Genomic DNA, 14,957 nt, shown 5'->3' with positions numbered 1-14,957 from the left:
TATAAGGAAAAATACAGTAGTTCTGGTTCGGATTTTGACTCTGACGATTCTGTAAAGGATCGAGAATATTCTCCGCATACGAGTTCCAGTGAAAGTTATGAATCTTCTCCGAAAAAGGTAAGTAAACATTTTAGTGGCTTGAGACCTTCTTGCTGTAGGATATGTGGCTTGTGTCTTAATAAGTTATAATAACATTAAATTTACTTTTTTAGTAAAACGTAGCCCCAAATAACCTGTTTTAAATTTTTTTATTGAAAAAGAGCCATTAACACTAATATTATATTTAAATTCACTTGTCAATAACACGTTTTAAGACCAAAAAAGTATTTTATTTAGTAGGTGGCTTGGTCCCTTCTTGGTTCGATAGCGAACACGCAAATTCCATATTTATTAAACACGCCCTAAATGGAGCGTTTGATGAAGTAAATGTTGGTAAGAGGGTTGTAAAGTTTGGTGACAACAAAAAGCTTAAAAAATATACATATGGAGGACCAATAATACTGAACATCAAAAAAATTCAGGATATAAAGAAACTTTTACAATATATTCCTCTCACAAACAAGCAGTTTTATCTCAGTATTATTGGAATCAGTACAAGTAACATTAAAGAAGACTATAACCAAGTTGATAAAACAGAGGAAGTAGACAGGGATGATGAAACCGATTTTTTTTTTTAATAAAAGATAATATTGTAGGTATATTCTTGATTTTAGAATGGTTCATTTTGTTATTTTCAAAAAGGTCATAAGCCACATTTATTTGTTTAATAATTTTTTTCTTAAAAGATGCAGTGTCATTTTGTATCTGTCTTTGAAAAAATATATTTAAGAATTTATTATGAATGCAAGGAATTAAGGTAAACATTATAAAATATAAAAATGTGATTTCAGGATTTTGTCAAAAACTTTAAACGTGATTTACTCAAAACTTTTCAAATGAGGCTTAGGTCCCTTATTGCCCCGACCCCTTCAAATATGTTTTAGGCTTAATTTCGAATAACCTTATTATTTAATAAAAATGTATACCATTTTTATTCAGTTGTAATGCGAAGCCAAAACCGTCTTAATTTTTACTTAGATCAGAGAGTGCAGCCAGCACTCTTATCGACGATTTCACCCCTTGTTAGAGGCTCTTCAGAGAATGCATAGGCTGCTTTCGCTACTCCAGGTAAAAATCTTTCGACATATTAGTCCCCCATTGCAACTGACGTGAAGATAGTAGGTGCGTAGCGGCATCTGCTAAATAAAATACTAAGTTTTTCAACCTAATAAAAATATTTGTAAAATAAAATATTTTTAAAAGATTTTTAATTGAAAAACTTATTGGCCAATTTTCCTGGTGACACCTCCAAGGCTTCTACAATATGCAAGCCAAATGGATAATGCAGTGAAGACAAAAGGGAAGGAATTCTACACTATGCAATTCACAACCACCGTCTACCGCTTGGTAAAGTTCCAACGGAAAATGAACCTAGTTACTCTATAGGAGTAATACTAATATAAAATAAAAATGTATACCTGCAGACGGGGGTTGTGAATTGCATAGTGTAGAATTCCTTCCCTTTTGTCTTCACTGCAGCATACGTATTGTTGTTATAGGTTGATGAGTATAAATACAGAATAGTGCAGACACGAGAATTCGTATTTTGTTCTTAGATGCTAACGTGTCTTAATAGATTGGCTAGGTCACGGTGTTATTATAAACAGTTTTTACGGTTTAGACACCGATTGTTAAATGTAAATATAATGTATGTATGGCAGTGCGTGGGATACGCAATAACGACAATCGCCTTATAAACAATATGTTGTGGGAAAGGCCAGATGGAAGAAGGTCTGTAGGACGGTCCAGAAAAAGGTGGAACGATGCAGTCAAAGAAAATCTGGAGAAAATGGCAGTGAGATAATAGGAATTAGTGTCACAGGACCGACAAACATGGAAGGCAATACTATACGCGGCAAAGACTCACGAAGAGTTGTAACGCCATTGATGATGATGGAATATAATGTATCTGAACCGAAATATAGTTTTATTCAAATAAGAACCAAATAAGCAATTTAGATACCAACTCTTCTGTTTCTTTAGGATACTGCAAAGATTAGCTGCGAAGGTGAGCAGAGGATTTTTAAAGGTACAACAGGTGTTAGACGCACCAAAATTTATAAACCCTATATTTACAAATCATCCCTCTGCCGAAAATTTTCCGAAATAGAAAAGTTTTCCGACTCGACATGTAATGAATAACTGAATAAACAAAGGCTTACGAGGGAGGTAAAGTTTTTTTATATGTGGGCCTAAGAGCGACCTATTAAGCAACTGTTTCCTATGTGGAAATCGAACCGTCAGAACAAACGGATTTGCAATTGAGATTGTTAGTTAATTCCTAATAAAGGTAGTAGATAGGGCATCTTTTAGTACGTTAAGTCAAATCATACAGTTTTACTCAATTTTGGTCAAAGTATAAATAGAGACTAATTTATAAAAATATATTTATTCACGTAAAAGAGATGCTATTTTTTAATTTACCTTAATTTTAAGCATGGACAATGCAGTTGACAGCGACACATACTGTAGCGCAGCAAAATTTCATCAAAATTCCAATCTCCGTGTTATTTATTATACATACATAGTAATCATATAATAGGTGAAGAAGTATCATTCACGATATTGCTATTTTCGGTGCTCGGTCATGGACGAATTTGTTAGTGCTATTTGTGATATTTGTTACAAACACCTATAAAGTAATAATGTTGTTTATTGTTTCTTATTGTAGTATTTGTAATAAAAATTAACTATTAAATACCTCCCCATACTATGATGTTACATGGAGCTCTCGAAAAAAAAAAATTCGAAAAATAAAAAGACTTTACTACATTGATGTTAACATTTTTTACAAGAATTCTTAAACCATAGCAAGCTCGGCTTAGTTGTTTGTAGAGATTCTCGATATGATATGTGAAATCTAAGTTTTGGTCAATCCAAATCCCTAAGCATTTGACATACTCAGAAAAGGGTATCAGATGTTCATTTAGGTTAATAATGTCAGGTGTGTCTGAACCTCGGTTTGTTTTAAAGAATACGGCTTTAGTTTTTTCAGGATTTAAAACTAGTCTTGAATTCAAGAACCAGTTTTCTACTTCTGACATCAAAGAGTTACCTGCCAGAACTAGTTCAGATAAATTTCAGAAAGAAACCAACAGTGTACTGTCATCTGCATAATTAATAATTAATTCCTTAGTTATAGCAACTGATGCCAAATCATTTAAGCAGATAATAAATATTAGCGGTCCCAGAACACTTCCCTGTGGAACACCCCTAGACACTGCCAGAGGTTCTGACCGAACATTTTGCATTGTTTTGTCCTTAATTTTTAGTGCATGTGCACGTCCAGTAATGTAGCTCTTTAACCAATTTAATTACTCACCTCTAACCCCGTAGTATTCAAGTTTCACAAATAAAACATCAAAATCAGCGCAGTCAAAGGCCCTGCTTAAATCCAGAAAAATCCCACATGAGATATTCCCAGCATCCAAACAATTATATATCTCATTAGTTAATTCAAATAGAGCAGTCTAGGTGCACCTACCTTTAAAGAAACCGTGCTGGCTCTGGCTGAATAATTCTTCTTTAAGGAAAAACTGAAACAGCTGATCATGGACAACCAATTCAAAGAATTTTGAAAATGAGCTAAGCAGACTAATTGGTCTATAATTATCAAAATAATCGATATCCCCCTTTTTTAGGCAGGGTTTAACAACCGCAAATTTCAGATTGGTAGGAAAGCTCCCAGTTTGAAGCGAAAATTTTATTATATGTCGTAAGAGGTTTACAAATATGAGGAAACATTTTTTTAACAAGTACATGGATACTTCATCATATCCTGAACTCTTTTTCGTTTCAATTTTTTGCATTATTTCTGAAAGTAATTCACAGGTTATTTGCTTAAAAAGAAAGATGTTTTTACTGTGCGGAATGTTGCATTTATACGTACCTAGTTGTGGAAGTTCATTAGCTATTAATGTACAAGCTTTTTCATTAAAATAACGATTAAATGAATTTGCACCTATAAAAGTATCCTCAAAATATGGCTAATCGTTCTTTGTTTTTTTATGTTGTGTTGTAAGTTCATTTACGATTTGCCAAGAAGTTTTACTTTTATTTCTTGAATTAGCTAATCTATGCTCATAGTGTTTATTTTTCTCTTCTTGTAATAACTGATTATATATTTGTTGAGAATTTTTAAACAGTCGTTTGAATTCTAACGACTGATTAGAGCCGATAAGCTCTGAAAATTAATCATTTCATTTTTGGCAGCTATTATTTCAGTTGTTTTAAATGTAAACTTAGGCTTTTTATTATTTGTGATTTTAAGAGGAAAATGTTTATTAAAGTACAGCAAGAAGGTGTTGATGAATGCATTGTATTTAGCATCTACTGATTGAGCACAGTAAACATTTTCAAAAAATTCGTTAAAAATGTCACAACAGAAATCTTCAATAGCTTCGTTCGACATAAATCGAATTTTATGTTTTGTTTCACTTTTTAGATTGTGCAGATCTAAAAACAGTACCTGACAATAATAATGATCAGTGTTAGGTTGTCAATAGTAGATGATAAAGAAGTGCGGCCATATAATACAGAGAGATGGCCAGCTTCCGTAAAGTAGCAGTAAATTAGTCTTTTAAATAATATAAAAAATATATATCAAGAATGATAAATGAACAGAAATGGGAGAGACAAAAGGGTAAAAAGGAAATTTTTTATATAAAGGGAAAGAAGACGTTACTCATCTCCAAATGTGATACATTTTTTTATTTCTATAAGGGGTAGGTGTATTGTAGTAGTAAAGACACCCTTAAAGTTGAAATGAAAAGCGGTGAACTTGAACTGCAGCAACTAAGAATTATATAAAATGACATTGCAGAAATCACGATAGTTTACTGTAATTGAATCACTAATTTCAGAAACAACCTAAGTCACATTTTGGCAATTTTAAGTTTATTACACCAACATGTACATATTTCAGTGGGTTACACACAATTTAATGCAGAATACACGTAAGTCCCGTAAGCATGGTTGATTTTATAACGAATTAAAATATTCATATATTTCTGAAACCACCTTAGTCCCACAGAAATACATGTTGGTATAATAAAATCAAAATCGCCAAAATGTGACTGAGGTTGTTTCTGAAATAAATGATTCAATTAGATATAAATTCAAGTACCAAAAATAGGAGTATCATTATTTAGGTATGGTATTTTTGTTTCATATTCGAATATATAAACAAAGTCAAAATACTAATGTCGTGGATTAAAATGCATTTTTATTATAAAATAAACTACGAGGTAAGCCAACACGGCACATGACATTATTACTTTTAACAATTTTAACACTTTTATTAACATGGCATATTTTATAAAACAAGGTGGAACAGTTGTTAATAAATAGTGAACAAATCCGCATTAGAAAGTCCGTACTCAATTTGTCTGCAGTTTAATAAACCCTTGGATTAATTTGAAATATTAGAGAGTAGGGTGTAAAAGGAAAATGCCAGCTTAAGCACCTAAAATATAAAAATAAATATTAAAATATATATTTACAGACTTAAAAGGAAAAATGGTTATTGAAAAAGTTTCTAAATTATGTAGGGCTGTTATTTTTTAATTGTTTTAATAAAAGCTTTCATTGACGGACGGTTTTTGCTTTTAAAAGATAGACTTTATTGTGAAATTCTAAAAAATGTCTTTTGTTCCATTCCAAATCGATTACTCTAAGATAAGCTAATCTAAGATTTACACAAAGTTAAAATGATTTACTTGGTAAGTATTAGTTCGATCCAGAATAGCTGAGTACAGGAAAAAAATTTTGAAAAGTTTATAAAAGCATACATTTCAGTATACATACACTTTTAAATGCACGTTTAGTAAACAAGGAAAGATGATTACATGAACCAGAAAATGACCCCAAAGGTAGATACATCTCAAGATCAATATTAAGTACAGAAAGGACGCAAAGCAATGAAAATGAAACCATCTTCAAATGGGTATGGATTTGTTAATTTTTTTTTATTTAGCTGAACGTGCTTCTGACAGCTTTGGCCATTAGTACCATTTGTTAAATTACCTTAACAAATGAATTCATATTAATATCATAAAGACCATAAGCACTTAGTTGTGGAACTCTTTGCGAATGTTGTATGAGAAATATAACATCTCTTTGCAATGATCTATTCTCTAGTTCTCCCCAATTGGATTTATAGATGTATTCTGGCAACAAGCTTGCCTAAAACAATAAAGAATTATGTATGTTATGTTTGTATCTAATTGTAACTCAATTAGTGTAGTTGTGTAGTAAGGTCGTGATGAAGTTAAAAAAAAAAAATAAAATTCAACGAAATATCGAATTTGCGAAATAAATGTAGTTTAAATTCAACCGCAGACCGCTTTCTCGATTATCAGTAAAACAGTTTTACTTACTTGGTAGTTTAATTCGTTGCCTATAATACAATAAACCATGAGTTGATCTAAATAACCTAAAGCCAATACAGCAGCCAAAATGAGTTTATCAGCAGTAAATTCGTCCTAAAATGTATATGTAACTGATTAACTATTGGTATATTGTTTTCACTCATAAGTCGTAAACAAAACTCCTTTGTCTGAAATTTGACCTCTGTCTTCCGGTTTCAGAGTTGTAAGCGAAAGTACTTTTTTGAAGTCGCCACAATACTACAATCGATATATTATTCGGCGCACTTTAGCACGACGAGAGCAGTTTTTTACTCTAGTATATGTCCAAAATGGAATACTACACTATTTTTTAACAATTTAGTTGTCACTGTTTTAAAATATTCAAGTTTTCTGCATATATGAACGACTCAATAAACTGTAAAATAATGTGAATAAACTGTGAAAAAACTTACCCTGGTCATCATATAGGTACCCAGACATAAACCAGAAACACTACATAGCAGTTGAACAAGTACAATCAAACTGAATACACTATTCATGTTTTTCACAATCCTGAAAAACATTTTTTTAGTAGGAAGGAATTAGTTTTTACAGAATAATTCTTAAATCTTAAAATCTATTACTATCGGCATAATTTTTGAGGAACAAGCATTGTTTTGAGTTTAGCTACTATTACTGCTACATGTCGGTTTATAACGTTCTCCGCCGTTTTCCGACTTCCAATCGCTACTTCGTACATTCTTTGTATATGTCCGAACCAGATAAGTTGTTTTGCCGATAAGTCATCGGTGAGTGTTCGTTTGATTCCAATTATTTCTGTAATGCGTAAGTTGGTAATCCTGTCTCTTCTTGATCTCCCTGCTGCTCTCCAAAAGTCCATTTCCGTTGTTATAAGCGTAGAAAGTGATCTTTCTTTCAGTGGCTATACCTCACAGTTGTATAAAGTGATACTTTTCACTATGGTCTCATATATCCTCTTTTTGTTTTTATTTGTTGATGGATTGGTCCCATAAAAAGCTGTTTAACATTGACACGGCTTTTCCACTTGACGTATTTCTTTCACTTTTGGCTCTGTCTAATGTTCCATCGTTCGAGGTATTAATACCTAGGACCTAGATATTTGTAATCATAGCAGTGATTTATCGTGGTCATGTCGTCTAATATGAGGTCTTTTTGTTATGCTCCAATGCACACGTTTGAGTTTAGCTAAAAGGATAATATAGGTTTAATTTTATAATATTGTGAAGAAATGCGCTCGCATAACGAATTCCAGAAATATTTAGAGGCTAGTAAGGATAAATATTTAGAGGCTAGTAGCGAACGAAACGACAGAGGGGATCGCCTAATAGAATTTTGCCAGGAGCATAATGTTATAGCCGCAAATACATTCTTTAAATTACCTAACGACGCCTTTATACATGGAAATTGCCAGCTGACAAAGACAATAAAATCGTCAGAAATCAAATTGACTACATCCTAATAAAGCACAGATATCAAAACTCAATTCAGTCAGTAAATGCATATCCAGGAGCGGACGTATCTTCTGATCACAGTCTTCTAATTGCTAGGTTTCAACTTCAACTAAAAGAGACGCAAAAAAGCCGCAACAACAATAAACTTAACATACAGAAACTAAAGTCAGAAGTAACAAAAGAAAATCTGAAACACTAAATCAACACAATTCTAGATATAAACCCAGGAAATAATCGCAACGTAGAACAGCAGTGGCAATTCTTCAAAACTTCTATATTAGGGCCAAGTAAGAAAGTACTTACAACAACCAAATGCAAGAAAGAAGAATGCATGACGGAGGAAATTCTAGAGTTGATGAATGAAAGAAGAAAAAACATAACCATCAATAAGACCCGCTATAGACAGCTTCAATACCAAATAAGAAAAATTAGGGAGGCTAAAGAAACCTACTTTTCTGAAAAATGTAAAGAAATAGAAGAACTACAAAACAGATATGACAACTTCAACCTACATAAAAAAGTCAAAGGACTAGCCGGAATAGGAAATAGAAGAACCTCAAATATATTGCTCGACAAAAATGGAAATATTATAATGGAGACAGAACGAAAGCTACGACGATGGAAAGAGTACATCGAGGAACTATTTCATGACCAGAGAGAAGCTAGTACATCCGTAGATTGACAAACCGGAGATGTGAGCCCAGAGATAACCAAATCAGAGGTTAGTCAGGAATAGACTCTATGAAAACCAATAAATCTGCTGGTCCAGATGAGTTACCTAGAGAGCTGATAAAGTTGGTCAACGAGAAAAACCTGAACATAATATTAGAACTGTTCAACGCTATCTATACTACGAGAATCATCCCTAGAGAAATGTTGACATCACCATTTGTGTGTTTGCCAAAGAAAGTGAATGCCAAAGAATGAAGTGACTACCGAACCATAAGCTTAACGTCACATACCTTGAAAATTCTGCTGAAAAATATCCACGCCAGAATACACTCTAAACTGGAGCTGGATATTAGTGACACTCAATATGGGTTCCGAAATGGTATGGGTATCAGAGAGGCATTATTCTCCTTCAACGTGCTGACACAGAGATGTTTAGATGTTAACCGTCCTCTTTACGTCTGTTTTATATAGTACAATAAAGTGTTTGATAAAGTAAAACATGATCGACTCATGGAAATTCTGAAAACTAAAATCCTAGATGAAAGATATTTAAGACTAATAACACACCTCTCTTACAATCAGCGAGCAATAGTAAGAATTAAAAAAGAAACATCTGAAGAAATGGAAATAAAGAGAGGAGTCAGGCAAGGCTGCATACTATCACCTCTATTATTTAACGCTTAGTCTGAAGAGGTAATGCGAGAAACTCTGGAAGACGAAACAGTCGGCATAAGAGTAAATGGAGTCTTAGTTAACAATATCAGAGATGCAGATGATATAGTAATAATAGCTGATAGTTTACAAGACCTGCAAAGACTCATGAGTAAAATAGTAAGGTGTAATAGGGAGTATGGACTCTCTCTCTCAATATCAAAAAGACGAAGTTTATGAAAATTAGTAAAAACAACCATAATAATAACGAAATCTTGATAGTAGAGGGCCAGCAGATCGAAAGAGTAAAAAAGTACACTTACCTAGGAACACTTATAACAGAAAATAATGACTACACTGCAGAAATCAAAGTCAGAATCGAAAAAGCACGTTCTAATTTTATGAAAATGAAAATGGTCCTATGTAGCAAAGATTTAACATTGGCTCTTAAAGTACGCCTAACAAAATGTTATGTATACAGTGTACTATACTATGGAGTGGAATCATGGACGTTAAATGTAGAGACAATGAGACGACTTAACGCGTTTGAAATGTGGACCTATAGAAGAATTATGAGGGTTTCCTGGGTACATAGAGTTACGAACAACGAAGTATTGAGAAGAATAGGTAAAGAGCAGGAAGTTGAACTTACAATTATAGAAAGAAAACTACAGTATCTCGGACATGTGATGCAGGGCGAGAAGTATAGCATCCTGAGACTCATAATTCAAGGAAAGATGGATGGCAGAAGAAGCATCGGAAGAAGACGAATTTCATGGCTGAAGAACCTGCGAGAATGGTTTGTATGCAGCTCAAAATAACTATTTAGAGCTACTGCCTCAAAAATTAAAATAGCTATGATGATTGCCAACCTCCGTAGCGGAGATGGCACCTGAATAAGAAGAAGTAAGGCCATATCCTGCAATTATACTGCGACTGATATAGAATCTTCGATTGGTCATAGCAAAAATCAATTTATGTTTAAATTTTAAATTTTATATTAAATAGGTAAATAAATAAAATCAAAAATAATTTTAAGCATACATACATACTTTAAAAGTAGTAAGTGGTGGTTTAAACATCTCGTAAAATACTCGGCTTTGTCGTCATAAACGCTAGCATATCCTTCCCTATCGAGTTCTTTCAGTTTTTGTCCAACCTCCCTCATCTCAGGTGCATTATAATAAGCGAAAGCCCTCTGCAATATCCGATATTGAGTGACAGCACTTGCGCCAATACCTAAGAACATGCAATCGACTCCGAGAATGCAGGAAACCATTACGACCAGAAATCCTATTGTGTGTGAAAGATATACGAGTTGGTAAATAGGAGAAGGACTCCAGTCGAATGAATACTAAAATTTAAGACACAGGTATATAAGTTTATATTTAAAACGGTTGATAATTGAAATGATTTTAATTAATAATTTTTTTAGATATCTTACCTTGGCTGGGAATGGGAGTTGTCTTTTTTCGGCAAATAGTGGAACCACCAGAAATACGATACCAAACAAGAACGCAGCACTTAATAAAGATAACATTACAATCATAATGATAAAATAAAACGTTTTTAAACGTTTACTTAAATCTTCGCCTGCTAAATTATAAGGCCAAAATTTTGTTATGATGTCATCTAAAAGTTCTTTTAGTTCTGAGGCTTTGTACCACATAACAATAGTCTTATATGAAGCCTAAAATGATACAAAAAACTATAATTGATAGTACTGATTAAAGTTTAGCCAATTCTAACAATATATGAATTCTTCTCCTTCTTCTGCTGAAGACAGGACTCAATGAGCTTTTGTGTTTTTAAATATGCCTCCATCGTTGTCATTCCATCGTTTTCGTGGTTTTTTCACTGATCGTCTTCCTATTGGGGGACCGTCTGTCGAAGTCTTTACTACTCTATTGTCATTCGGCTTATTATGATCGTTCCATTCTTCTTCTTTTGGCCTCATAACCCTGGATGGGTCTTTGCCTGTCTGGCTATGTCTTTCCATTCAGATCTCTCTTGTGCCATTCTTCTCCCTTGTCTTATATTCATGGTTTTCAGGTCGTCCTCTACTTCATCCAACCATCTCGTCCTGGGCCTTCCTTTTTTTCGCCTTTCTACCGGCTTCCACTCTAATATCTTCTTTGTTGTTTTCGTATCTTCTTGTCGTTAAACATGTCCCAGCCATGACAGTCTTTGACTTTTTACTAATCTTACAATATCGTACCCTTCATTCAGTTCATTAACCTCGTCGTTTCTCCTGATTCTCCATGTGTCGTCATCCTCTTGCACTGGGCCATATACTTTTCTCAGTATCTTTCTCTCGAATGTCCTGAGTTGGGATTCAACTTTTTTCGTCATTACCCAGGTTTCACAACCATAGGTTACTACGGATCTAATCAAGGTTCTGTAGATAGTCATTTTGGTTCTTTTGTCTAATAAATTCGATGTCATCAATCTTTTATTAGCATAGTACGCACGATTTCCATTGGAAATACGTGCATTAATTTCGCTACTTACGGAATTCTTCTGATTGATTTCTGTGCCCAGATATGTTAAGGCACCCACACGTTCAATAGCATATGTAGTTGTCTATTGCTATATTATTTTTATTCTCAGGTGTTCTTTTGATGGTCATGTACTTAGTTTTCGTTTCGTTTATTTTAAGCCTTCTTTTTTGTGATCGTTCCATTCTACTACTTCTATTTCTTGATAAAGTAAATTTGAAAGCAGATATCAGATATCTGATATCAAATTTATTTTTTATTCCATGACCTCATTTATCTATCCACCTTTCATTTATTCTGTTGTACCTCTGAATTTAATTAAATAAACACAATTTTAATTTTTTTCCCACATACTCAACAATTTTACTCAACACTTAGCTGCATCTGACCTCACTTTAGACATAGCTTAGATACTTTTATCCAATTTTACTAATTTTTCCTTGCCCTAGACCCTAGATGTTATTCAACATAAAAGGACAGAATAAAAAAAAATGGACTAAGCTTTTAAAACAACCTTTTCAGTCTTTTAAATTCGTGTTGATGAATCCATCTATAACCTATTAACTTATAAACAAGTTTTTGCATTTACAACATTTCTCAGCATTTGATATCACAACCCCTATTTATTTGTGTCATCTTTATTTCAGCCAGTTTTATCAGCCATCATTTGTGTTGGGTCACAAATATTAATTATCTATTTCCAATACAAACTACAAAACATACCTTCTGTAATTTGGTTTGCCTATCTTTGCTCAATCAATTCATTTATACCTCATTGATGATTGCAGGTTTTTAAATTCGCCCCCTTTTTTACATCTTAGATAATTTATTCCAACTAACTCTTGTATTTTTGTAATTCCAACATACTGATGTTAGTTGTTATCATTGCTTGTACCATAAACAATGACCTAATTGTTACCTACTGACCCACTTACAACGCGTGGGAGTCATATGTTGCCATAGGGCCGTAGCCATAGGAATTATATCCACCCTTTGGATTTTGATATGTTTGCATCTATATGAGGCTTTTAGTCTGTTTTTGAAAGGCTTTGACCTTTGTATTTTTTGGTTGGCTCACCATGTTCTTATAACCAAACTTTGCTTTTACCTTAGTCATAATTTTAACTTTAACATTTTGCTTTAATTAATATGGTCATACTTATTTTAGGTAACACTGATGATGCTCTTGTTACAGATCGAAAACGTTTTGTTTCTATGTTTGTAGCCCTATAGGGGCTTTTTAAACTAATATACCTTTTACCAAGACAAAATTTTTTATTAAATTTTACTTGTAATTAACGGTATCCAGCCAGCTACAGGAAATTCTTCCTCGTGAAAATAAAATAAAATAAAATAAAATAAAATAAAATAAAATAAAATAAAATAAATAAACATAAATTAAATTAAAATAAAATAAATTAAACAAAATAAAATAAAAAAAATTAAGATTTTTTAATTTAAACAAGTTAAACGTGTGGTGTAATTATAAAAATATTAATAATTCACTAATAAGCAAACATACAATTTGTGGTATTGTGAGTTTCAATTTTTTATTTTTCCGAAAACTGTATCTTCTTTTTTGTTATTTCTTTTTCATTAATTTGTATTTGTGTTCAGATGTATTTCATTGAGGAGTTGTTTGTACAAGTACTTTTTTGTGTCTGTACTTTTTAGTCCAGATTCAGAAGAAAGTATTTAGAAATATAAAATAAAAAATAAAAATTTGTTGCAAAATTTTGGGATTTTTAATTTAAAAATATTGTAACATGTTATGTGAAACGGATTGTTCTCTCTCATAGAAACATTGAAATAACAAAGGTAACACTTACTTGAAATGTGCTTATAATTAATGCTAGATTATACATGTTTTTGTCAATGGCATTAATATCAAACTCCATGTCATTGTACAGACCTACTGCAATAAAGGCCATTAGGGATCCACAAAGCAAACTAGATATAAATGCCTTGATTCGAAAATGTTCAGTTCCTGGCCACTTTTGTACCATTTGAAAGAGAATTTTGGGGACCCACAGAAACAACTTTGCATAATCCCTCGTCCCCAAAACTCTGTAAGCAATATCTGAAAAGCAAAATGTTAGGAGTATTGGAAACGCTATCAAATTGTAACAACTTACTGTCAAAGAGCATTATGGTGACAGACAACTTTGCTTGCTTGCCTCAGGCGAACTACTAAAATGTAGATATTGGAATGTTTTTTATTTATTGAAAAATTCAGTAACTATAATTTTCTTATAATCTACTACTAAAATCTCGACAATTATTATAATTATCCTGGGTTTAAATAATTGATATAATAATACTTACAGCAGAAAAAGTCCAAGGAACCCCTAAATATATCGTGAGCTATGTTTTTTTAATGATAATGCCTCACATAAAAAAACCAATAATAAAAAATATAATACAGTCGAGCCCGCTTATTGGAATAGCGTTCGTGCCAATCAAAAGTATTCCTATAACAGGGATATTCTAATAACCGATCATTGGTCGCTAATAGAAATATTTCGGGACCTCAAATTTCTATTTCTTAAACCGGGATATTCCTTTAAGAGGTATTCTAATAAGCGGGTTTGACTGTATTTAGTTAATCAGAGTTACGCTATAACTAATAAAATCCTAAAAAGTCCTAATATCTCTCTCTCTCGTTCCATCCCTCCTTGTGGAGTATTGGGCGCTTATGCGTTTCTTGGCCAAAAGTGTAAGATTGCTGTCTGGCCGGGACAGCGCAAAAAAGTCATAATATAGGTATTCCTTAAAAAAATTGAATATCATAAACCGTATCATTAAATGTGCGCTATAGTAACTCTTGATGAACAATTATTGTATTATACTGCTGGTAATAAAAATATGCAATGACTACAAAATTTCCATTCCAAAGTTCTTCGTGATGTCTGTAGTGCCCTATGCTATGTGCCAAACTCTGCTATTCATGATGATCGGACTGTTGAAACTGTTAAAGAAGTAACCATCAGTCACTGTACAAAGTACTTCAAAAGAGTATCATCTCATCCAAATCCACTCATAAATGATCTCCTGATCCCACCACTGCTTAGAAGACCAAAATTGTTAAAACGATGCTATGTTACATAATCATCACTATTTTTCTTTTGTCACTATGCATCCAAAATTAACCTACTTCACAGATATATCTTGCATGCCGTCTTTAACCAGATAACCAG

At 32.8% G+C, this 14,957-nt stretch overlaps 1 protein-coding gene across 1 annotated transcript; it reads right to left on the bottom strand.

Moving 5' to 3' along the window:
- Window positions 1-5,509: 5,509 nt before the first annotated feature.
- On the bottom strand, window positions 5,510-13,908 carry LOC114332019 (odorant receptor Or1-like). The gene is made up of 7 exons (XM_050644440.1): window positions 13,896-13,908; window positions 13,590-13,840; window positions 10,707-10,952; window positions 10,311-10,616; window positions 6,477-6,581; window positions 6,124-6,282; window positions 5,510-5,563 (listed from the first exon to the last, which is right to left on the bottom strand). The coding sequence occupies exons 1-7, from the start codon at window positions 13,906-13,908 to the stop codon at window positions 5,510-5,512; spliced, it is 1,134 nt and encodes a 377-aa protein (XP_050500397.1).
- Window positions 13,909-14,957: the final 1,049 nt, after the last annotated feature.

The sequence above is a fragment of the Diabrotica virgifera genome, chromosome 2 (genome assembly GCF_917563875.1).
Source record: "Diabrotica virgifera virgifera chromosome 2, PGI_DIABVI_V3a".
In the NCBI taxonomy this organism is placed as follows: Eukaryota; Metazoa; Arthropoda; class Insecta; order Coleoptera; family Chrysomelidae; genus Diabrotica; species Diabrotica virgifera.
Note: the sequence above shows the minus strand (reverse complement) of the source record. Positions and strands in the feature narration are given on the sequence as shown.

Coding starts and splice junctions, on each gene's coding strand:
- LOC114332019 (XM_050644440.1), bottom strand. Junction 10,617..10,706: donor AACTCCCATTCCCAGCCAAG/GTAAGATATCTA, acceptor CTTAAATTTTAG/TATTCATTCGACTGGAGTCC. Junction 5,564..6,123: donor ATATGAATTCATTTGTTAAG/GTAATTTAACAA, acceptor TTTATATTTTAG/GTGCTTAAGCTGGCATTTTC.